Here is a 26,556-nt window from a genome sequence, read left to right on the forward strand (position 1 = left end):
TTTTCTCTCATATTATTGTCTCCGCGTTACAATACAGAGCTCCTTGAGGCAACTCTCACTGTGATCTGGAGCTATATAAATAAAACTGAATTGAATGTTTAAATGATACTCACAGATCTCTCAGATTATCAGAAATACTTTTGACTTTCTCCATTTTCACACAAAAAAATCTGATCTTATGTTGAGATTCACTTTAAAATATATGAACATCTGGTCACCGGAGTTACTGGGGTGGTAGTAAAAAACTATTTGCATAACTTGTCCTGAGCGTACATTATTCCAACATTTGTACAGCCTAAAACACAAAATTTGCCTTAGGGCTTTGTAACATATACAACTCCCCTTCCCACAGCCTTCAGCAGAAAATAAATTCTAACATTAAATGTCACTATATTAGGTTGAAAAAGGCCATAAAATAAACTAAACTTTGAAACTATAACACTCGGTTTCAGGACTTGCTGCAGCATTTTAAAATGCTTGCAACAGGACTCAGTTCAGCAGACACAGCTATGATTTTTCAGTGCACACATTCAGACCAAAGCAAGAATAAAATGATCTTTATATAGTATATGGACACCGACAGGTGACAACTGACTGAGAATCTTTCTAATATACAAAAATAAAACAATAAAAAAGGCAACGAAGGATTCAGACATTTAAAATAAAGTCTATACCTTCAATGAAGACAGGACATCATCTTTTTACTGCAGCAACCCCTGAGCCTTTCCGCAGTGAGATATACAATTACAATGCTACTGAACCATAGGCTGTGTTTAAAATAGACCATAATGGTGTGAATGTAAAATGAGGCAGGAAAGAAGAAGAATGGAGGAGAGGACACATGCTCACCTTTCATGCAAAGCACAGCTGCACATACAGTATGTCACTTTGTTTCAGTGACATTTCCTCTGACGAAAGGTTAGCCTGTCTTTTACACACAACATTTATGCACACACAGATCCTGTATACACACACAAGTACACACGGCAGCAGCCCAGAGTACCCCGCACGCACACACAAAGCCATCTGTCATGCACCGACATCCTCAGCTCGACCAATCATCTGCCAGTCTCACAGTGCAATTTGATTGGTCACTTCTGGGCAGTCTCCAGATATAGGAAGTTCTTGCACGACAGTGATTTATGCTTTACGCGGGCTGTTGGAAGGGTTATTACATTACTGTCTGCAACCGTGAAAGATCCTGATTTTGAAAAGAGTTGGAGGAAGATTGCCGTTAACACTGACGATGTGGTGGCCTAAAATATGTATTATGGTAATTTATATGGAAACATGCATATAACGTCTGTAACTTTGTGGTTTTGTACAGTGAAAGTGTGATTTGTGTCATTCACATGTCACGATGAACTGTGATGTCATTTCTTACGACACTGTTATCAGGTTAGAACTAAACTCTTACAGACTCGTGATTAATGACATCAGCCTTATCTGCACTTTGGGTTCAATGATAATTAGGAAATGTTAAGAAGCACTGCTTGGCCGATGCCTCGTTAAAGCAGCAACATGCAGCAGACTCTCCGTTTCCTTCGTGTTAACTTTGTTGAGAAAGAGCCCCCTAAATGGATGGTGGCCATTCCCCTCAGACATAGTTAAAAGTTTATCTCCACAGCAGAATTTAATTTAGGTGCACTCTGGTAGAAGACATTCTAATGTAGGCTTCTAATCATATAATCAAGTGGACATTTCTCCTCACTTTTAGCCTGAGCCAAATGAAAACAGTGGATGGGGGCACGCTTAATTTATGCTAATGATAATCATGCCTGCGGCTAACTACTTAAAAATTTAACAAACATGATGTCAAACAGCTGCAATGCCATGTTTCCTGATAATGAGCCACTGGATATATAGTTCAGTATGAGGATTTGTTTTAATGAGGGGGGATTTGAGGCAGAAGCATCAAGAGTCCTCTAGCATCTTGCTGTAAGGAATCAATTTTTTATGAAATAAAAACCGAGAAAATTTTATAATTAAATAGAAAGGGGATCAATCAGCCTGTTTCTCAGTCAGATAAAGCAGACGATCAGTCAGTGGGATGAATCTTTTTGATTTATTGGTCAGCTCCCCGATAGCTGACTGCGACCTTTGGCCTGTAGCTCCAAGTTTAGACTCTGACGCAACGCTCTTTCTCTCCGTCTGATCAGAATGTGCGTGTTCAGCGGAGAGAGAGTGCGTTATTGAAGGTGACATTCATCCCAGCTGCACCCACTCTTTCCTTTCAGGTCACTTGCACACAGCTCAAGTCAGATATTCCTTTCGTCTAGAATACACTCAATTTTGAGATGCGTTTTTTTTTTTCAACTGAGCTAAAAAATACATGAAAAATACAGAGGTGCAGGATATTTTACTGTTTGTATCAAAAAAAATTGTAAAACTTGACAGACGTGAGTTAGTAGATTAAGAAGGACATCGAAAAACATTTATAAACATGAAAACCATCCAACCTTTTTAACAGTTCTGCTTTTTTGTGCCAGTTAAAAGGTTCTTCTTCCTGATCCTGAGATCAAACTCTTTAATATTGAAAGCTTGAATTGTTCTAAGTGACAAATATGATATGATATGCTAAATATACAGGAGAGAGCAACATTCAATGACATTTCAGCTGGAAGATGTTCATTATAATGTTACGCTTGGTCTTTAATCAGCCAGTGGCACAGCCTACTGAAATGCACAAAGATTGATTGTGCCTTCTCTTTCTTTGACATCTCTTGCCATGATTAGAGAAAGCATCGCTTTTTTAATCCAAAAGTCAAATAGATACCCACAGATTTGTTCTTTGACCACATTCTCTGGTGCTTTTTCTGTTTTAGCTTAACTGAAGTAACCTAAAAGAAAATGCTTGTCTTCCTAAAGCCTCATTTAGTGTTACCATTAGAGCTGCTTTTCCTGTCTTTGCTTTCCATGTGATTGATCTTCCAAGAGCTCCAATGTGACTTATGTGGACCCAGCAACCCAGCGTTTTAATCAATATTTCAAAGACTGTGATTCTTGTGAAGAAAGGACATCAAAAAGTGGAGCTGGTTTCCGGCTGAAACCGCTTCTGGGCTCTAAAGAGCCCAGGAATCGAGCGGGCAAGGACAAGAATGACACGAGGACAGAAGGACGCTCACAGAGGTGGCAGGCTGGTGGATGTGCCACACACACATCTAATTGTGATTTCAGATGTGATAACCTCACACAGTAGACAGCTGAGATAAGGTCTTCGAATGATTGTGCCACATTGATGCACACTGGATAATCAGTCACCTCTGTCTGCCCTGTGTGTGTGTGTGCGCGCGCGCGTGTTGTGTTGTACCTGACGTAAAGTGTGCGCTTCTGTGTGGAGCGGAGAGACGTGGAGCTGGAGCTGACACTGCTGGTCATCATCTGTTCCCTCAGGTCATGGATCTTTGCCTCGAAACGACTGTACTCTACACACAAAGAGACACACAGTAACGTTGTTAGACCCATTGGGCTTGAGATCACAAACCTTACCTTTTTATCTAAACAAAATATGGTTTATGTTTTTCATCAAAGAAAAGAACAGAGCGAAAACAAACAAGAAAACCCACATTTTTACAAATGGCGGCAGCAAGTAGTTGAGTTGTGACGGCAACTACAGAAAGTAGGGTTCGTTTTTTTCCCCTGCGTTCAAGATCAGAAAGGATTCCCTCTGTGCTGAGTTACCCCACTCAGCTGCAAACACACCGCTCTCCCAGACAAGCACACGCACAGTTATCAACGGATTCTCTACAGCCATAATCTAACAGTCTGTTTGATGTGAATGTTAACTCCTGTTACATCAGACCCGATCCACGTTAATATCGTCATCAACACACACATTTACAGTCGCGCATGCACAGTGTGCTTTAAACTCCACGTAGATGCAAAATGACTCAGACCTAAATAGATAAACGTGCCATAGAGTGCAATTGAAAACAACTGAATCCTTTTAAAGGGCCACATATACAAAGAAACAAGTGCACTTGCAAACTTACAGTTGGATTCATGACACGTGCACATTACTGTTCTTACCACTTAGTGGATGTTAAGGAAGCAAAATAATTGAAATCGTGGACATGCACTTTTCACGCTTCTTTTTTAATCCGGACAACGCCACGGCCCCTGATTTTTCCACGTAAGGAAATATGCTTGCCTAGAGATGTTTTACAAGAGAGACTGAAGAAAGCGAAGCAACAGCATCTGCGGTGGAAGCCAGACCTTTCTGAAAAGATGCTCAAATGAAAAACTAAGATGCATGTTATATTCCATAAGAGAGACAGAGACTGAACTTTACCTTTGTCCAGGTAAAGAACAAAGGCCACCAGGTCTGTCAGGCCAAGATTAATAACTTGCCACGATTATATTCAGAATTGAGATAGGATGCTGCTATCTGAGAAAGTGATGACATCACTTTCACACATTACATATACACAGCAGCGAGCGATCGAACGACCATCCGACTATTAGATCACCTGCTCTACCGCCTAAGCTGAGAGTACCAACGGAAACATTAAAAGAGAGAGAGATACGGCTCTCAATTTGGAGCAAAGTCAGCAAACTTTTTATGCAGTTTTTATCATTTTGTGACAGGCAAGCTCATGTACCCCCAGTGACCACTGAAATTAAAGATAACACTCTGAAATAACTGTTAAAAATGTGTCGGGAGAACTTCAGATGGCTGGCAAGTGGCGAGACATTGTTTTTAATTTGCCATATCATACTCAGCCGTTCCAAATGTTTCTAGGTAGCAGACTGACTAAATTGAAATTCTCAATCTTAATAATGCACACTAAACCCAGACTGGTTAATTGTTTCTCAAACTGGGAAAACAGCCCTAGGCCCGCATGAACCACTCTGGGACGTGGGCAGCACTTCACACTCATTCTGTCCTTTTTTTTCCTCGCATAAAAAGATGTAAGATCTTTATCATTCATGTAAAGTTTGACCAAAAAAATGTTTTAGTGCTGGAATGATACCATAAGCTCATGTGACTCAGACCAGTGCTGACACAGAGAGCAGTGGGACATTTTAGGGCTAGACGTAGGTGGAAAATGGGTGAGTCTGCACTGAGGAGCTCCATTATACATGCACAACGATTTCACATAGTGACGTTCCGGCCGCTCAGCAGTGGTGTGACACAGCATCACCGGTGCAGCGTTTTCATGGAGTTATTAACTTTTTATTTACTCCTTGGCTGAAATGTTACAGATCTGCAAGGGGCACACAACGCTGGAGCCCAAAGTAAAATGACATTGACGTATTGGATGGAGAAACGGCTGAGTTGTTTGCACTCACATCCTCGCCATTCAGCACCACAGTTGCAAATGCAATTACACAGCATGCAGTTTTTCTTAGTAAACCTGTGCGGACCCGTAAATACGTTGCTGAATTTCCAAACAGCATTTTTAGTTTAATTGCTGGGAACAATTGTATACTCATCTCCCTTGAATGGCATGAAGTAAATTGCGCGAGGCCGACCGATCGGCCAATCAATGCAAAGTGCACTGATTTGCTCAAACACTCAGCACAGCTGCCTCGTGCTTTAGTGTCCTTCTGCTAGATGCAGCAAAAACACTTTACCGTCTCACCCGATATTTCAGTGGCCATTAAAATGTCATTCAGCCTCTTTATTTATAAGCTAAAGTATTTTGCGGTATACACAAAGTGGAAACACAAGTATTTCAGCTGATGTGCAATGATGGCTTCGACAATATCTGGACACACTTCCTCTAGCAATAAAGTACATAGTTTTAACCTTTAGCAAGCTGCCGCAAACGGCAGTATTTTGATCCGGAGTGGCTGAACAAGCAGCAGAAATGTGTAATAAATCCTTCCTGACTGTCTTCTACTCTGCTTAGCACCACACAGCTTCCCAGAAAATATCTCAACTAATACACGGATGACAACGCCGCAGGCAATAAGCCTGAAAAAGCCCCTCTGAAGGATGTCCCTGTGAGTGAGTGTGCGTATGTGTGTATCTGAACCATTGCTGTGGACTACAGAATCTAATTAACCCTGAGTAATTCAATCATTCTCTAGGTACACACGGTCATGAACACACACACACACACACACACACACACACACACGCTGATCCGAAACCTGCAGTGTCTCCTGCTTCTCCTTTCCCAGATATGAGCTGATATCCCCACAAAGCTCTCATTAGACTGACACACTGACACGAACAACTAAACAGCGCTGAAAGAGCTTGAAGCCACGTGAAACGAGCAACATGATCTGCAATTAGTGTTTGATTTTTCCACAAATAAAAAAGCAAGAAAAAAGAAAACAGAGCCTTAATATATTGTTTCTGATTAGGATATTTCCTTCCGAGGATGACTGAATTGCTGCATTTGATGTCTCCATTAAATGACAGGTTTGAATAATCTAAAAAAGAAAATAGCAATCTGCCTCCATCTTTCCATAAAAAGATGAAACTCAAGAGCCTTTTGCTGAAATACATGTGTTAATTTATTCCTTTAATCTTACATATTTTTCATTGGCAACCCCAGTCTGGCTTTTTCAGATTTAGACCGAAATCAGCAGTAATCCCTCACGAATTGGTGGATTAACATATGTATTTTTGTCAGTTTCAGCTTGACAGACCAGACGAAAAACTTTCACATCCTCGGCAACTGACTGTAAACACAAAGTGAATCGATACAACACAGGTTCAAGAGCAAGAGAGAGAGGAAAAAGTCAGGGAAGGAGGCAGAAAAAGGAGAACAGAAAGGAGAGAAAAGGCAAAGGGGGGAAAGAAGCAGAAAAGATGTAATGCAGCAGAATAAAAATCTGTTCGTAAAACAAAGAATGAAAGCAGTTTATGAATCCATATAAACAAAGACAGAGCTACTGTAAAGCTACAGAGATACGCTTTTCCTCTTCTTTCTGATCTATGGAACAAAGACTGTGCTGCAGCTAAGATATCCGTTCTATTAACTCCTGATCTTGAATGCAAAGACAAAGCCTGTGCTGCCAAGGATGCAGCTCTGATCTTCTTTTGTTTTCAGACCCAAGCTAATGCTGATGCAGTTAAAGTGGGAGCTGAAATCCTGATCATTCTTTAGAGTCCAGTTTAGTGAAAGAGCAAAAGCAGCACAGCACGGAAAAAAACAGAAGTGCTGAAAGTGGGAGAAGTTATCGGCATCAAAACTTGCTAGCCATCTACACAGAAGCTAACATGTCACTGCTGGCACAGTGATGGATAACACAGTGTTAGAGTCTCAGAGATTTATCCATTAACGCCTCCCAACAATGTTACCCAAAAACAGCTGTTAGGTTGTTACCAGAGGCGAGATGTAAAGAAGTGAATCGCTTCTCCCACTCTTGCTGTACTCACAGGCTGCTGGCAGACACCGTCCGCGATGTGATACCGTCACAGGGGCTCTCAGATCAGTGTCTAAGCCAGGGAGAGCGAGGTTTGAAGCTTAGAGTCCTGAGACGAAAAGGATAGAGAGAAAGAGAGGGAGCCCGTTCCACGTTGGATGCAGCACAGGAGCGAGCAGGAGAGGACAGATGCGAATGTGTGTCTACGTAGGTATGTAGCAGCGTGTGGTGGAGTGGGGAAAAAATATGTGTGCGTAAAATCGGTCCAGTGCTGCTCAGCTGCCAGAGAAACAACAGATGCTAACTCTTTCTCTCTCTCTGTCTCTACTACACTCCACTCTTGCTCCATCTCCCGTTCGCTGGTGCGTTCATTTTGCTCCTCCCCCTCTTTGACAGCAGCTAGCACACCCACCCACACACACACACACACTGTTTCCTCAGGTCACTCATGCAGGAAGCTGAGTCAATGCCAGGCTCTCCTGCCCTACTTTGCCCCAGGGAATCAGTCTACAAGCCACACACACACGGTAAAGCTTGACCAAGCATTCTGAATATTGATTTTTGGGAAGCTTAACTAAGAGGTCAATTCATAGCTCGTAAATGGATTTTCTTTTCATTTTGTATAGCGGTCACAAGAAAAATGAGACACTAGCATTTGTCTTAATAAGTATACGCAATTAAACTCTTTCTGTGCTGCATGATTCGTCTGCGCCTCCATCTGTCTCGCTTTCCCCACTTCTACAGTTGGGACGGTTCTTTCTTGCATGTGTTTGGCTTCTAAGAAATCTTAAAGATTATAACAATATTCCCATGTAAAAGTGAACAGGTTGTGCTACAATTTTCTGTAGACAAACGGAAATCATGTGGCTTTCATATCATCGGCATTTAACTGCCAACACACATCGCCGCAGTGTAGCATTAACAGATTAAGAGCAAGACAGACACAGGTATATAATATACAGGGATAACGTGGAGCTGGATAAAAGGTAAGGAGAAGGTGAGGAAACGAGGAGGCAGAGGCAGTGGGGGGAAAGATGATGATGGCAGAGACTAATGGCTTGTGTTCCCTCCTCTCCTCTCCTCTCGTCTCCTCTGCTCTCTCTAGAGGAGCATTGTTACTCCATTGAGCAGCTGGCAGAGACCTTTCCCTGCATTGTGCAGCTTCAGTGCTATCCAACACAAAACCGCTAGAGATAGGCATTTCACATCATTAGGATTGTGTGCATTGCACCAATACATTCTCCTTTCAGATCACCCTTTCCTTTAACAGAGGAAAGAGACGGCCCTAATTGTGAATAACTGCCACGAGTGAACCCCTAAGAAAAAAGACAATATCTCTCAAAGGGTTGATCCTCATTCATTAAATGAATATACATACTTTTCCCTTCAGTTTTTATGTCCCACGGGAAGAAGCATGGATCATATATGCTGTTTTTTTCCACTGTTTATGTCATCATTGCTGTAGCGTTTGGATCTTTCTTGTACATTTAAATGTTGCCCGAGGGTTTCTTGTTTCCACTTGCAGCACTATGGAGAAATAATTTAATCAGCAGACCATTGCATACTTGCATCATGCAGACAATACACCTCCTTGTTGCCAGTTCGGCACTGCTCCACATACTGAAAGAAGAGAAGCTTATAGTAACAAAAACAATGAAGAGGACTGCTAGCTCGCAAACATTTATTTAAATAAAGTACCATTAAATTATGCCCCAAAAAAGAAGGAAACGCATACTAAACACATAACGAGAAAACTGCACTGAACCGCTTCAATTTGACTCTTTTTCACTAATTTTTAAATTTCTTCAGAAACTGAATTTGTCCAAGGACGTAAATAATTTGCAGGTTCTTGCTGTGCTTGCGTGGGTTTCTTCGAGTGCCCACAGTAACTTGGTGAGTCTAAATTGGCTGTGGGTTTGGACGTGAACGTTAGTAGTTGTCTGTCTCTCTTCGTTACCCTGTTATGCACCAACAACCTGTCCAGGATCTACCCCACCGATAACCCCAGTGTCAGCTGGGAAAGGCTGCAACCTCCCACAACTCCAGTAGTGGACACAGACCTCTTCTTGGTTCATTAGCTGAATTTCCAAAAAACACACACAAAATAAAACCCCAATCCAAATTCTTCACGTTATAAGCCTGCTTTATACGTCTACAATAAGCCCTGGCTCCAAAAATAGCAGTGCTGCAAGAGGCTCATCTATAATTAAAACAATAGCTCAGCAATCTACATTGGTATTGATTAAGTGATCAGATTGCAGGAGAGGAATAGAAGAATAACGTAACTAAAGCAATTTAAGACAAAAATGTCTTGATGTACTGATTTAAGTTTAAATGTCAAAAGCTGGAAGTGAAAAAATGTGGCTCAAAGTGACGAAGAGACACACTCCAAATCCTAAATAAGTCGCCTTCCTGTTACAAGTGACACCTCAAATCCCCCAAATCACACATCGTGGGTGGAGTCAGACCATTACCACAGACACCAGTAACACTGGGGAAGACAGGAGGAGGTGACAGGTGGAGAGGAAGGAAAGCGAAAAAAGGAAGAGGAAAGAAAGGAAGCAAAAGAGGAAAGAGCGGGCTAATATAGAGTTAGAAAAAAAAAGTAACGTCCTTCACTTTGGGTGTTCAGCAGAAGAAAATCCAGCAGCACTGTATTTGAAAGCCCCCGTGATGGAGCTACTGTTAATCTTCTATGTAACAAGTTGTGCACGACACACGCAAACGCACGCAAAGTGCAATAAGCACACTAACAGAAGTGAGGATAATCCTCTGTACATCACCTCAGTATTACTGCTGACAGACACTGGCTCTGTGTGGGTCACGTGTGAGTGTTTATGTGTGTGACTGTGTGTCTCTGACAGTCGTGTGTAATCCCAGTGACTAACACTGCTGTCAACCTGCAGGCATTTGTAGTCCCACATCAGGAAACTTAATGGCACAGAGAAGATCACGCTTGAAGGTCAGCACAGCGACTCAACATTGTTTTAACCAAACACCGTGTTTTTTTCCAATCAACAGTTGTACTGGATACTTGGGCGAAATGAAGGCGTGAAACTTCAGCTCAAATTCCCAGTTTATTTTTTCGCTATGTATTAAAGCTTTGTTGTTTTGAGCATGAGCCAATGGTCTTTTCAGATTATCACATATTACTGTTCGCTAATAACAGCCAACTTTGGAAAAGAAATGGTATGTAACTGAAAATTCATTGTGAAACCTTTGCACATTTTAACGGTTAATGATCAGTTGTTTCCAAGTGATTACACTGCATCTTTTCACATTTGGTGACTGATTGCAACTAGTTGTTGCTCAGAAGTTGAATGTGCCACAAGTTTGGATCTCAAGGTGGCTGCACAAGGTGCTTGGTGACAGGCAATCTGACTCCAAACAATCATGGTTTGAATCTTTTAGCACTAAGCAGCTGACTCAAAAATGTTGTTGAGTTTAAAGATTACATTCAAGGAGTCACAGTGGAATTAGGTCTTGAAAATACAAAGAAAAATGTCTAACAGCGGTTACACTGTGTTTTCTATACACCGAGAGCTGAATATAGGTAACAGAAAGCCTTTTGTGGCTGGAGAGGAACATGAAAAAATCAATACTGAACTTCAGGACAACTACAAATGACCATTATGTGAATGCAGTCCCGATCAAAAGTTAAGACCATTTGAAAATGGCAAAAGGTTATATTTTGCATGGTTGGATCTTAATAAGGTTCCACGTCAAGCTTCAACATGCAGCAAGAAGAAATGGGAGTGAGAAAAAAAAACTTCTTTTGAGCATGCAATTTATTGAAAACAACGCTTGAACTGAAACAGGCTCTTTTACAGCTGATCGAAAGTTTAAGACCACACCTCCCAAAAAAAACAGTAAACCCCTAAAAAACGGAAATCAAAGGTCCAAACATGAACTCAGTAATGAGTAGCTCCACCGTTACTGTTCATCACTTCAGAAACTCGTTGCAGCATGCTTGATGCAAGTGGGAACATCTCTCTAAAAGCTTAAGACGGCCACACGAAGGACATCTACTGCCTGGAACTGTTGTCCATTTTTGTAAACTTCCCTTGCCATCCATCCCCAAAGGTTCTCAGTTGGATTTAGATCAGGGGAACACGCACAATGGTCCAAAAGAGTGATGTTATTTTCCTGGAAGAAGTCCCCTGTCCTGCAGGCATTGCGTACATTAGCATTGTCCTGTTGAAAAACCCAGCCGTTACCACACAGACCAGGGCCCTCAGTCAAGAGGGATGCTCTCTGCAACATCTGGACATAGCCAACGGCCGTTTGATGCCCATGCACCTCCTGAAGCTCCATTGTTCCACTGAAGGAAAAAGCACCCCTGACCATTATGGCGCCCCCTCCACTGTGGCACGTAGAAAACATCTCCTGCGGGATCTGATTGTCGTGCCAGTAAACATCAGGACCATCAAGGCTACATTTTCTCTCATCAGAGAATAAAACTTTCTTCCACCTTTCAGTGTCTCATGTTTGGTGCTCTCTTGCAAAGTCCAAATGATCGGTTCTGTGGCGTTCAAGTAGACGAGGCCTTTGAAGACGTTTTTAGTTTTTGAAGCCCTTCAGTCTAAGATGCCGTCTGATGGTTATGGGGCTGCAGTCAGGACCAGTAACGGCCTTAATTTGGGTCGAGGATCGTCCAGTGTCTTAACAGACACCCAATTGGATCCTCTGGCTCAGTGCTGGTGAAGTTTTTTGTCTCTTACACATTTTTCTTCCATAACCCTCAGGATCACTTAAGAAATTCCAAATGACTGTCTTACTGCGTCCCACCTCAGCAGCGAGACCCTGCTTATGATGAACATCATAACAGTGTGACTACCTGACAGAAAATGACAATGAATCTACATTTTTGCTAACATTTGGTCTTAAATTTCGATCAGCTGTAAAACAGCCTGTTTTAGTTTAAGTATTGTTTTAAATAAATTACATGCTCAAAAAATGTTTTGTCCTACTCCCATTTATTCTTGTTGCATGTTGAAGCTCTACTTGGAACCTTGTTAAGATCCAATCATGCAAAATATGATTTTTTGCCATTTTTGATTGGGACTGTACTACTAATGCAAAATTGTAAAGGAAATAATAGATTTATACATAGTAGTTAAACATTGTTGTTAAACATTGTTAAGTTGGATGAAATTTCTATATTCAAAAATATAAAAAAAATGTAAAAATGTTTACAACTGATAAATTGTAGGCTTTGTGTACTCATCGACAAGAACATTGGGTACAAAGTCATTAGGATGACTTCACTTTAGTAAAGGGGTGATAAATGGTTGCACGGAGATTGCAGGAGTGAAAATAATTCCTCTGTAGCCTGATCGCTGCTACTTATATCACCTGTCCACAGTCAAGTTGCCATATGGGTAATGTAGGCTTTCAGATCATTACAAAGTGATCTTATATATAAAATTAAAATAATAGGAACAAACAATATCATAGATAGGAGAGTGTACAATTCATCCCACTGTGTAACTGTGAGTACGCAGTGAGTGTGTGCAACATAATCTTGTTTCCCTTTTTCTCAAAAGATGATTTTTACAATGACTTACAACATTTTGAGAACAGAATCAATTTTCTCCACTCATACCTTGTTACCGGTGCCATTAATTACAAACAATTAGTGCATAATAACACACACAACTGTAAATCTTATGCTCCTATTATCTCCTACAAATGCCACACAAAGCACGTCAAGTTTACTCTGAAATGAGATCTTACAAAATCATTATTGCAGTCATCATCGTTATGAAGTTACTGCAGACATCGGCTGGTTCTGCAGTCTCACCTGGCAGTGAGTGTACATATGAAATGACTTCAAACACCCTAAAACAACATGACAGATGCCAACAATATTAATGCAGCAGGAAGACTTTTCAGACAAACACGCTCCATCTGCTGTACTTCAAATAAACACAGATCCATATCTGCTGCATCAGCTTGAACCAAATCTCTCTCTCTCTCTCTCTCTCTCTCACACACACACACACACACACACACACACACACACACACACACACACACACACAGAACAGTTCAGTTTGGGGTATCGCTGTGCTGCGTTTGGCTACAGTGCCCAACATATTTAATATAAATAACAGAAGGAGACCTGCACACAGACACTCTCTTCCTCTCCTGGTGGAGGTCGTTATGAGTTCTTCTCCCATTGGCAGGAAGAGTGTTTGTGAAACAGACGAAGCACTGCTGGCCATCACCACAGGAATGGGACTAACACGGACCTCAGATGGACACACACACACACTCCTGACCAAAGCCCAGCATGGACAGAAGGTTTGATATAAAATTTCAGTCGAGAGTCACTAATGAGGTGTATAGGAGAGTCACGACACAGAGACACAATGGTGTTCTTCTACTGATTGTTTTAGATTAAGATACAGAGCAGCATGTAAGCCTGGTTAACTGATGATAATGTTATCTAATGACAGACCAAATGCCAAGGCAGGGCTGGTCGAATATAAGCCAACATACTTTTGAACCATACTGATCATTGGTTAGTTGTGTATCAGCAGGATATTAGCAAACATGCCAAAGATGACTGGAAATTAGCCTGATCGGTTTAAAGTTATGGTTGCTCCAGTTTTCTCACCATTATTTTAGCCTCTTCCTCTCTTAGATTTAGATCCCTCAGTACCTTCAGTGCCTTCATGTTCTGGCTACCTCTTCCAGCTTGAACCCCCCATACACAAGATCTGTATTACTTATTTTGTATTTTAATCGATTTGGCAGAGTTGCAGTTTAGAACTGACTCAACATCTGTGTCATCAACATCTGTGTCATCAACATTTTTATGGATCTTAGTTACTCTTTTAATCACAATTTACAGTTAGTTAAAGTAAAATGAAATGTCCTTCTAGGAAATCAAAGAAAGACTCACTGCAATGTTTGTAGATTTTTAAACCACAAAACCAAATGTTATTTAATTTATCCCTGAAGTTTTGTAGCAGTTACTTAAGAATTTTATGATAAGCAGTTAAGCTTTGAAAGCTAACACTTGGGTAAAGTTAGTTGTTGTAGAAGTAGTGGGAACACGCTAATCATATACTACAGATCAATAGGAGGAAGCAGGCAGACTACTCCTTTAAAACCTCATGAGCTCTTTGGGCACTATCCATGGTGCTGATCCCACTTAATACCCCATACAAGACGTGAACAACCAAGAGGATATGCTCCGATGTAGGGCTGCTCAATTAACCGAATTTTAATCTCGATTACGATCTGGGCTTTCAACGATCATTAAAAATGACTGAGCCGATTATTAGCCCCTCCCTCGTGCTTTACTCTCGCGCTGCTCCGTGTGGCCTCTCTGCATTTCGAACACGTGTCACAACAATTAAGAGGACCCGAGGGAAGCTCGGAAAGCTAAGCAGAAGTTATTTGGGGAGGAGAGTGACTGCCGTTGGTTGAAAAGAGAGGAAAAAAAAAACTTCAGTGGTGTGGAAACATTATGGGTTCGCGGAGTCAGACGTGGATCAAGTAGACACAGTGTGTAAACTTTGCTACAGTGTCGTAGCTGCACCACAGAGCAACACTGCAAAATTCACTAAACATAGATGTTTACATTTTTCATTTATTTTTTATATTGCAAACATTTGCACTGTTATCCGTATTTGCACACTATTTTATATTATTTTTTTGACAATCTTTAAAGTCATTATTCAATACATTGTTATTGTTAAATAAATATCGTCAAATAATCGAGATCTCAATTTCAGTGAAAATAATCGTGATCATTTTTGCCATAATCAAGCAGCCCTACTCCGATGTTCCCACTAGTTAGTTCCAGTGAGAAATAAATGAAGTGTCAGAAACAAACACAGCATTATCAGCACCACTACACATTCACTTCCACTAGTATATTAATGCCAGAGCATTGAAAACATACTACCTTTGAGTTTATTTTTAGATATCTTCAATAAATACTATGTGATATCCACATAATAACTTCACAGACTGACTGCTTGCTAAAAGTTGTGTTAATAAAGTGGTTAAACTTTAAACCAGAACTAAAGTTTGTAGGACTTGATTTGGATTTTACAACAGCTGGCCATCTTCCCAGTCATCAGTGGCAAACGGCATGGTTATCTGATCAGATTATGTGATTTATATGAGTTATTGCAAAGAGCTTATATTGAAAATCTAAGAGGCATTTTGATTTGACAGGAAAATCTGTCACTGACTAATAAGACTACCTCCAAGAACAGGTTGTACATATTTGCTTGTTAAGGAATCAACAAAGCAATCTCCTTCTTTTTTGCCCGCCATGCCACAGCTTTAACTAATCTACAGTGTGTGAGCTATGAGACGGATCTGCATTTTTCAACTTTGGTTACAAACAAGCTTGTGCCGTCTGAGCCTTTCTTTGTCCAGTAACAAGTCTGTGCACCTTAAACGAAACTTCATTTAGGACCTTCAATTAACCTCTTGAAATTAGAATTCATAATCCATTTATCATGCTTGTACGACCTTTGAGAATTCATAATCCATACATCACAGTTTTCAGAATGATGTATGGATTATATCCTTGCACGGCGTTCATAAGCTTCCAAGATATTTGCATACTGCAGCTGCTGCAGAACTTCATTACCTTCCGACAGTGCCTTCCCAGTCTTAATGTGTGGTTGCCCTGTTAGACTATGTTTAGACTAATATCAGCTTGGCCAGCAAACTGTTTGATGGACTATCTGGGCTATAAAGTCATTTAAATCCTAATTACTATGCAACATTTCAAGGTGATATTCTGGCTCTAACTCATATGTTCTCGCCCAAATTCTGCCCAAATCTCTATTGTGCTTGCTGACATTTGTCTGTTGTCTTGTTAATGGATTCAGTCCCTTTTCATATCAAGGTCATCACATAAAAAAAGACATACACTGTACTCCCAACAGTTTATATGTTGACTAATGACTACATCTGCCCACTCAGAAGTGTGACCTCCCTCTCATGTGCTCCCTGAACTCCAGCACAATGCCTGGTACTGACCTGACGATATCAAATCTTAATACTACTGAGTCAACTTACATATTTTGCAATCACTTTTTCCTTTGCAGGCTTCTATAGAGTTGTTGCATATACAGTGTTGTGAATAGATATTTCCCCTCTTCCCTATTTTTTAGTTTTTTGCAAATTTGTCACACTTGTATGTTTTAGATCATCAAACATAATGCTAACTTAATACTATACAAAGATAACCAATGTAATTAAAAAATGCAGTTTTAAATATTTTTTTATTAAGGGGGAAATGCTATCAAAACCTGCCTGCTCCTCTGAGACAAAGTAATTGGCCCTTCTTGTTAAATCATGAATTAATTGTGATTAACCACTTTTTTTTTTGGAAAGCTGAAAAACATGTTAATGACTTTTTTCTGTTCTCAAACTGCTCTTCTCTTAGGAGCTCTGGGTGGAGTCTGGGTGGAGTTCTTCGCCCCCCCTCATTGTTTTTCTTACCATGCTACCTCTTCTAACCTGTCTTCCCAATGTGATGTTTGTGCAATGTATGTATGGTTGAAAGGGGGCCAATTTCACTGCAGGTAACATGTACGTGTATCATTGCAGCGACAAATAAAGGCTTGATCATCATCAAAAAAAGTCTGGACTAGAACCAGATTGAGATGCTTTAGTATGACCTTAAACATGCTTGAAAAAACCCTCCAATGTCACTGAGTTAAAACAAATCTGCAATGAATGTGAGGCAAAATTCCTCACAAGTGCACAGTGATACGAAAGACTCGCTGCCAGTGATCACAAATGCTTGATTGCAGTACTTTCTACCAAGGGTGGCACAAACACAGGTTTAGGGGAGAATTATCTTTTCACACAGGGCCAGGTAGGAAGGATTTCTGTTTGACTCTAGCAAATATATTAAATCATTTATCAATAGGCTACAACTTGTTCATGTGGAAAACATACATACTCACAGCAGACTCTGTAAAGGTCTTCTAATCCGGTGTGTAATACACTGCTCATGCCCTTAATAACACATTTATGAACAAGCTGTCTGACTGATACCAAAATCAAACGCGCACACTCTCTCCCAGCAGACAGATTACCGATTCGCCTGATATTGTTTCGGCTCTGTGAAATAGTGTCTGCTATCCTCAGGTCTCCCGGTACGGCAGCATCCCATTAGCCTATCAGCATTTATAACCTGGTTTCCAAGGTTACGGCCTTCTAAGTCACTTCCAGTAAAAAAATATTCAGGATGATGTTTGTTGGGAAACTCAGCCAGAGTCTGTATTAATTGTAACTTTATGAGGACAAATGTGTGTTAGACACAGGCATAATGGATATTCTGAGTGCTTCTCCCTTTAGGATGACCCATCAAAACTGTCGTGAGCGTTCAGATTTGAATAAGAAGTAAGGTTAGACTTAAATGTAGGATTTGTTTAGAGTAAAGGGCAGGGTTGGGCATCTTATTATATGTTTTAGTGTTATAATATATATCCACCGGTTATTTTTCTTCAGATTGCAGATACTTGATGAGGGTGTCACAATGTAGTGTCCTGATCAAAGCATTATAAAATATAAAGAATGGCTGTAGATTTCGAAGGTAAAAAATAATTTCATAGAAGTAAGTCTATGGGAAAATGATTCTCGGCACCTCTGCTCTGTGACTTTCCTGTTGAGTGTACGGGCTCAGTCCCTAATTTCAAAATTGTGGTCATTATTACTGACTTATGTGAAATGCCCGATATCTCAAACTAATATAAAGAGGAGAAATCATTATGATGCCTAACCAGAACCGACTCTATGAGAACACACAGCACAGCTACTTACACAGACATTAAATGATACATGTGCTATTAGGATTAAAGGATAAAGAAGGGAATATATCAGCGAGGGCCTTCACAAGTGTAGATGTTCCACAGTTAGTGAATTTCCAGTACAGTCTTTTGAATATTTGCATAATATGGAAATCGCTTATTGATATTATGCAAATATTCAAAAGACTGTACTACTTTTTTTATTGTTTATTAGGAAGAATACAAAGCATGCTGTTACATGCTGAGAAGATGTCACTTTCCATTTACAAAGGCAGTGAAGTTTGGTTTCTCTGTCTTCTTTATACATTCTGCCCACACATACTGAATTCAGATTTTTGGGTTTTCCCACAGAGTCGGTAGAATTGTAGCTATAGAGGGCAGCAACATGCTGATTCTGTGATCACTGCAAACATTCAGCCTTTACCAAAACCAAGATGAAGAATCAAGAATCAAGATTGGAAAAAATGACGTACCACCTTCTGCTTCAAGCCAGAACATAACATTTGTATTTTTCAAATATTTTATGAAAAATATTCCACACATTACAGTGAACATGTGAATAATAGACATGCAGAATCTCCAGCACTCACCGTCTGGTCTGAACTGGGCTACTATGGTGACGGTCTGTCCTGCATTTTTCAGAGCTGCGGCTGCCTGCTCGTGTGTTGCACTGGACAGGTCCACCCCATTCACCTACGAATACAGACACACACAATTAGCAGCTGAAGATGCACTGACACGAGCAAACTGAAAACACTCACAAGTGCAGGTTTTGTTTTGATAGAACTCGCATACGATAATTCAAAATAACAGTAATTCTACAGGGACTGTCAGTGTCCCAACAGTCTGAGGATTAAATCTAGCGTGAATCTTGTGTGAAGAAAATTAAACCACTATTTCATTTTAACGGGACACACACCACATCGCGAGAATGCACTCAGTCACCGGAGGGCGCCAGTTGACTGGTAATGCACGAAAAACAAAGAAAAGTTATGTGAAGCTTAACTCCACCTTCAGATTAACAAATCACTGCAAATAAGCATCTGGAACTGATTCCAATGGCTCTACTTTTTAAGGTACAACATCCTTACAAAGCAAATCTGTTGTGAAACATTAATATAAACAGAATTAGGAGTTATTCACGAACGCTGTGTCGTATTTCTCAGGGATCTGTATGCGTGGTGTCTTAGTTCATACCGACAGGATGCGGTCTCCCTTTCGAAGTTCCCCACAGAGATCAGCTGGACCTCCAGCAAGAATGAAGGAAATGAAGATCCCTTCTCCATCTTCCCCTCCAACAATGTTAAATCCGAGACCTGTAGATCCCCTCTGCAGCACCACCCGTCTGGGTTCCCTGACAGAAACACAAATCAAACAAAGACATCACATTATGGCAACTTATATTGGTATTCTCCTTGTTTAGGACACCAGTTCATCAGTTTTGTAATGTATGAATACATTTGATGAGTCAGTGACTACACACATTTTGAAATAATGTTGTACTTCATTATATGACGTTCTCTGAATGTGGAAAAATTTGTGGTGATAAATGTTTAGTCTCTGCGGGAGGAAAGAAGATTACTTTCTGTTTTCACCAGCAGATGTCAGCATCGCACTTTGTAGCACAGCGTGAACAATGAGAGCCGGTCTAGCCTCTACGTCTCGTAAAAAGGACGAAAGAAAAGAATCCAAGTCAACACAAGCGAGTGATGAAGCAGCTGGATGAGTGGATGAAAAGCAAATAAAGTCGACCACTGGTAAAAGTTTTTACGCACACCGTCAGCATGTGTAAAAACAAGATAACAAGAGCGCTTCGGCTTGGTTCATGTCTCTTCTAAAAACAGAACAGTTCTTTTGTGTGTATTCGTAATCAGACACATTCACAAATGTGGGCTGTTGACTAATTTTGTATTGCAACAGCAAATCCTGGCCTCCTTTCTCCTACATTTGGAAAAAAAGTCAGCACGGGCAGATACTCCGAGCATGTATGGAAATTACTGCTGAGATAGAAATGAACCAGCGTGTCCCTCCATCTGATCCTTAACCTGAATTCATCTGTTGTGCAAAAGTTTTGCTCACTCAGTGGACATTTTTTAAAACCCATGATCTGCTATTTGTGTGACTAATCAGAGAGCGAGCGAGGAAAAATAGCTGGAGAAAAGAGAAGGACACACGTCAAAATGACCATTCTGCAGTCTGTCTGAGGCTTATCAGATTTATTATAATCAAAGCGCACTGATTGGCCCAAAAGGTCTATGACGAAATAGGTCATATTCTGGTAACCACGGTGATGCCAGTCGAGTGACGAGGGTTGTGATAAGCAGTAATCCCTCCATTAAAATGGATTAAGACAGTAGAGCAGCACTCAGGGTGTATCTGTGTGTGTGGTGTGTCTCTACGCGTATGTAACCTGAGTTTACTTGACAGACAAAATTTGCAGGGCCATCTGCCTTTCACTGCCACACACACACACGCACACACACACACACACACACACACACACACACACAGAGCAAACACGGATGCAGAGGCAGAGCAGGGAAGAACTGAGGTCATTCTTCGCTGCTCTCACTAAAGACCTCAGAGCACAAAGGAAAGAAGCTTGAAAATACAAGATTTTGATTGTGGATTTTGTCATTTTATAAAATGCAAAACTAAACCAGTAACAAACTGAAAAACAATTTCTTCACATTTTGTCAAATTATTTTCGTTTTTTTTTTTTTCTTGGTTGACATCTGTGAATAAATGTGACTCTGACAAAGACTGTTTATAACCATCATATGATGTTAATATGCAAATGTTGGGAAGTTGTTTAATCTAACATAACTTCAAGTAAACCAACATGTACTTCTTTCGTGAAACAGCAGAATTCGACAGCCAACTATTGCCATGTCCATACCATGCTTAACAGTACTGATAATCTACTGTTGATTAATTTGTGATTAACTTCTGATCAGTTTTCAAAGTGGGGCTATTCTGCTAGTGGTGCATGTTCACAATGAAAGAAAAAATAGCAATATTTTAAATAACGACGTCAGCACAAGTACAAGTAATTCCAACAGTTCAGACTGCTCTATATCTCATGCCTAATGAGATTTCCCAGCTGCTTAAGAGGCTCCATAGTGTAGTTTTGACTTTAGGTGAAAACATCTCTGCTTCACTCCCAGGAGGATACATGGCTACACTTGGAATTGTAACAGGAATAGCATCCAGTGTTTAAGAAAACCTGCCAATTTAAACACAGGAGCGACCCTATGTGGCAACCCTTGTGAATAAGAAAGCATCTAATACTTGAAATAATGAAGTTATTCTTAATGTGGATATCTTAGGCTGCCCTTTTTAAACAGGTCAGTGCATAACCTGTTTACAAGGGGCAGCCAGTAGGAAAAAAGTTGCCTTTAAGGGGGAGGAGCTAAAACAGCTTTTTTCAGACAGTGCATGAACCGAGCTAACCAAAGATTATTTTCAACTTTCAATCATCCAAAGCTGCTTCAGTGGAGCTCCAAATTATCACAACAGGTCAGTTTTAATAGGCAGTTAAAACTTTAGAAACTTTATCTTGAACTATTATCTCATTGGACAGAAATTTCATTTCTTTCTGTGCGCTACAAAGATAAACTGAGATCTCACCGGGTGATATCATCGTCTCCTGCAATGGACCTGGGCAGCGGTGAGTATCTGGGGGTGGTCAGCGGGGCAGGGCTTACAGATTGGCTGCCACTCATGTAGGGGCTGATGTGGTTATCCTGGTGTGGGGAATATGCTGTGGGAACAAATACAGACATTTCTTTGTCTTATTTTTGCGTAACACATAAGACATGAATTCAAATGTGATTTCAGTAAGTCCCTGTGATTTCATTTAAGTAATCGAACAACCAACATAGAGGATGAAAACTACCTATAGATAGATAGATAGATAGATAGATAGATAGATAGATAGATAGCAAGCACAGTATATACAGGTCACTTATGGGTCACTTAGAAATGTACTTTGTTTTAAAAACATTTTTTCTATGTACACAGTTTTTAAATGATGTACTTTGAAAAAAGTACCGCAGAGCCAAGAAACGTCCTGAGAAATGACAGACAGCGTGATATATAGTATCTGTTAATATGGTAGATTCACAGCAGTGATAAATGACATGTTCTCTGTTAATATGCTCTGTTGGAGAAACGACAAGTGGCAGGAATCCAGAGAACCAAATTTACCCAGTCTTATAATCGGACCGTTATATAACAAAAAACACTGTCTGGGAGATGTGATCATTATAGAATATATTCTTAATGTTACCACATAGATGTGAAAGATCATTAAAACTGCTTTCATAAGAAACTGCTTTTATAAGACCAGTAAATCAAACTAGGTAATGTGCATTTCCAATCCAGTTAATCTATCATCCCAAACTGACTAAAGTGACGTCACATATTTAACAGAAAATTTCATGGATGTCAAATAATCTCTATCCTAAAACAGCTTTCTATAGTAGTCTTAATATTTACTTATTACTTATTATTATTTAATAAATAACTTACATATTTTTTTTAAACTGTGATCTCACACTTCTGGCTTGCTTTTTTTAAATGCACCGTTTCTTTAACATACAGATAGCTCTTATAACTAGGTACCGACCTTGCATCAGCTTGAGAGCTGATTTTCATTTAATATTAATATTCAAGATATGACATAAAAGTTGCAAGCTAACCCTCATAACTTTGTTCTCATTGTTTCCCGTATGAGCAGTTGACATGTATAAAGCTCTCTTCTGATCTAAATCGAGTGATAACGATTGCTCCATTCTCCCCTCGGAGAGCTTTATTAGCTGATGTAATTTATTTTTTAAAGAGTCTACGTCTGTATCGTGTCATTATCATTTTTCTGAATATTTCTTGTTCTCAGGTGTCTTATAAAATGTGATATGAACCTCAATGAGACTGCGTGATTAAATAAAGACTATATATGATTATATCTTAGCTGAGTATATCTGATGGCATGTAAAGAGAGGACATGCAGATGTTAATAATGGTTTTTGTAGGTACCTTTTTATTTTACGCGAAAGCTAATTTAACTCCATGTACCCGTTTACAGTTTACGTCACCTTTGCTTGACTTTTCTTTGTTTCCTTGATTGGTTGCTGGTCGAGTTTCATGATTCATGACAAGCTCTGAGTAAGAGTCACTGTTCAGGGCTTCAGTAAAAAGCAGCTCTCTCTATGTGTGGGAAGCAAACAAATTTCAGCTTTGTTCCTTGCCGTTTTCTTTCTTTTTCTTTTCTTTTCTTTTTTTTTTGTTCAGCACCATCTGGCTCTAAATCGCCTCACCATCTTGGTGGCAACGATGTGTACAACAGTCAGCGGCACGCTGTCTGACTGCAAGTTGTTTTTGAACTTCTCAAGAATAGCGAGAGTCTACGCAGACGGATGAAACTGGGTTTCACAAATACATGTTGTGCAATTAAAATATAAAAAATTCAACGTTCAGAACGTCGAGCTCTTTTTGTGTACTCACAGTTAGTGACATCGGGCGGAGGGAAGTTGTCATTGATAAAAAGGGAGGTGTGTTTGGCCACACGCAGGTACACGACATCAGGAGTCGACTTTAGGGCGGCCACTGCCTCCTCGTGAGTTACCTCCTCCAAACAGGAACCATTTACCTGAACATAAATGACATAAACGGTATTATTTTCTACAGACATGCGCCACACATGATAAATATCCATCCATCCATCCATTCATCCATTCAAGTTCATGGGGATGGTACCCCTTTTAGGGTAACTTCTTTTTTAACAGTAATATGAAGTGCAACCTTCATATGCACTTTAGTGTGTATAATTAGATTTTAAATCAAATTTGCACAAAAGAGAACAGAGTAAAAAAAAAAGGAAGTGTTTTCATACAGCAACAAGCTTGTCGCCTATTTGTAGACGTCCATCTTTGTGTGCTGCTCCTCCCTCAATGATTTTGGTCACATAGATGCTGTTGTCGCCAGGGACATGTTGGTTTCCAACTCCACCAGCTATACTAAATCCTAAACCTGGAAGAATAAGTCACTGGGTCACACGCTTGAATATTTTCTTAACATCTGATACTTTTTTTGTAAGTCATAACACTGTTTTTTTACGAAGTGTTCGGCTATAGTACCACAACAACAATAACTGCAATATATCTGTGCTGGACTAATTGTAGACTTGGCAGTCTGTTGCTATGCTAGCACAGTCTCACCTTTGGGGCCTTTGACTAGTTTGATATCCAGGATTCTCTCGGTGAGGCTCCTCCTGCGTCGTATACACAGTCTGACCAGACCACCGGCCTCCTTCAGAGCCTCCACGGCGCCGCTGTGGGTCACTTCTCTGACGTCCGTCTCATTCACCCGGACTATACAGTCATTCACCCTGCATGGCAACAATACATGAAGTAAAGAAGTCAACTGACTTGGATGGGGGAGATGAACTGGGAGGAAAAACAAATGTTATGCTGCTCAGTCTAAGAGCAAAGTGGGAATGGAGTGGCTGACAGTGAGTGGTCGCTTTCTTTTCGAGAATTAAAGCTAAACTAGACATACGTCCTGAAATGGGGAGATTGGAGTGGGTGAGTGAACACAATCAAATACCAGAAACTGAAAATAGACAGTTCTTGGTTCAATCAGACATCTCTTGTTCATGTTCAAAGATTGTCTAGAGCCACTGGCTTTACCAAGGTAGTTACCTTGGTATGGGTAAAGAGAAAAACTGCGAGGGATTCACATCCCTTTATTCTTTAGTATAATAACAAGCCGAAGCTCTCATGGTGAAGTCTGTTGCAAAGCTAGACAGCCAATTTACTGTGATTGGAGATGCTCTCCACACAGCAGCCTCTCACAATGTTAGCTGAGTTTGCTGGCAGCTGCTGAAAGCATTGCTGTCTAAGTTCAATAACTCCGGAACAATAATGTTACCTGCTCGATCAATGCCACACCAATAATTAGGTAAATCTGCTGCCACAGGTGTGACGCTACACACATGAACAGTATCGCTTCAGTTTGAATGTGAAAAAGGAGGATTATTAGAGGACTAGTAATCCATTCTGCATGCCCAATTTCTGCAAACACTTGTGATAAATGTTCAGACTAAGATGGTCCAATTTCTAACTTTGAGGGCAGCAGCTGAGCTCGGGCATGTAGCACCCAAGAAGCGCTGCACCTGCACATAATGTAATCAAATAATTCTTGCTCACGTCTAATGAAAGCAACAGTGTCTGTGTTTGCACCTGAGTCGTCCATTCTGGGCTGCAGCTCCTCCAGGTATAATCTTGGTGATGAAGATCGAGGGGTCATCTCCAATGTGGGGGTTATCGGTCCCTCCAGCGATACTGAAGCCGAGGCCTGAGTTACCCTACGCATAGACACAGATACACAGAGTGTTTTAAAGGTTAAAAAAGCACTAATACAGGTTTTAAAAGATTACTGTGCACCGTGATATTAACTGATTAATGTTAATTAATCAGTTAATATCACTGAGCTCAGCTGCTTTTCAGATCAAGTGATCTTAAAGTCAACAGACATCAGCTGACGGCTTAGCCCTTCTATACATCCAACTGGCAAACCTCATACAGAATTTGAGTTGATTCAGTGAGCCCACAGTTTCTTGGTTCATGTCAGCTTTGTAGACATTATGCCGGCTCTGTTCTGTTCAGCATCATGTAATCCAACACAGAAGACAGAAAACCAACTGGTCCAGTTGCTGTGGCCAAGGTTTTATAGCAGACTAAGGATGGAGCACAATGTATGTGTGTGTTCTGTGTTATTATTAATCTTTGATTTCATCATGGTTTCTCATTACTAGTCTTTTTGGTTTATGGTTCTGTATTTCTAGCTCTAGTTCTTCTTTGTTTTTTGATCTCCAGTTTTTCTGTGCCCTTCATATTTAGTGTAGGTTTAGTTCTGTCTTTGTGTTTATTTTCTTGTTCCCCAGTCAGTCGTGTCTCATGTCGCAGTTTGTTACTCCTGTCCCTGTGCTCCGTGTTCCCTCTGTTCAGCGGCAAGTCCGTGCCTCTGTGCCTGTCGTGTGTTTCCTGTTTTATTTTGATAGTCCCTGTCCCTGTGTGGTTTTTCTTCCCTTGTCTCGTTGGGTCTGATTTGTCCCAGCTGTGTTATCACCTGTTCCCCACCTGTTGTCGCATTGTACCCTCACTATGCTGTGTGTTTTTTTGCTGTGCTCCTTGTAGTTTTCTAGCTCTGTTTCCCAGTGTTAGTGTTTTGATTTTGGTTTGTATTTCTAGTTCCTCATTTTTGGTTTTGTTTTCTGTTTGTTTGAAGAATCACTTACAGCCAAAATAAAGCTGCCTCTTTTAGTTGATCCTTGCATTTATGAGTCCTGCGTTTGGGTCCTGCCTGCCACACAGCAAACCATAACAATATGTGACCTATCCCAACTAGATTCTACTATTCTAATTACCTCAAGCAA

The 26,556-nt window shown here is 40.4% G+C and overlaps 1 protein-coding gene across 5 annotated transcripts in view; it reads right to left on the bottom strand.

The window, feature by feature from the left end:
- Positions 1-26,556, bottom strand: part of LOC102798479 (discs large homolog 1-like protein) — a 122,530-nt gene that overhangs the window by 18,797 nt on the left and 77,177 nt on the right. For all 5 annotated transcript variants that reach the window (XM_087830930.1, XM_087830927.1, XM_087830929.1 and 2 more), the window contains 8 exons: positions 25,361-25,485; positions 24,338-24,507; positions 24,013-24,149; positions 23,625-23,769; positions 21,750-21,882; positions 19,317-19,473; positions 18,710-18,812; positions 3,311-3,425 (listed from right to left, as the gene is read on the bottom strand). In XM_087830930.1, the coding sequence (XP_087687056.1) occupies positions 3,311-3,425; positions 18,710-18,812; positions 19,317-19,473; positions 21,750-21,882; positions 23,625-23,769; positions 24,013-24,149; positions 24,338-24,507; positions 25,361-25,485 (1,085 nt within the window). The remainder of the gene's footprint in view (positions 1-3,310; positions 3,426-18,709; positions 18,813-19,316; positions 19,474-21,749; positions 21,883-23,624; positions 23,770-24,012; positions 24,150-24,337; positions 24,508-25,360; positions 25,486-26,556) is intronic.

This window comes from Neolamprologus brichardi, chromosome 17 (assembly GCF_056152115.1).
Source record: "Neolamprologus brichardi isolate AB-2024 chromosome 17, ASM5615211v1, whole genome shotgun sequence".
Taxonomy (NCBI): domain Eukaryota; kingdom Metazoa; phylum Chordata; class Actinopteri; order Cichliformes; family Cichlidae; genus Neolamprologus; species Neolamprologus brichardi.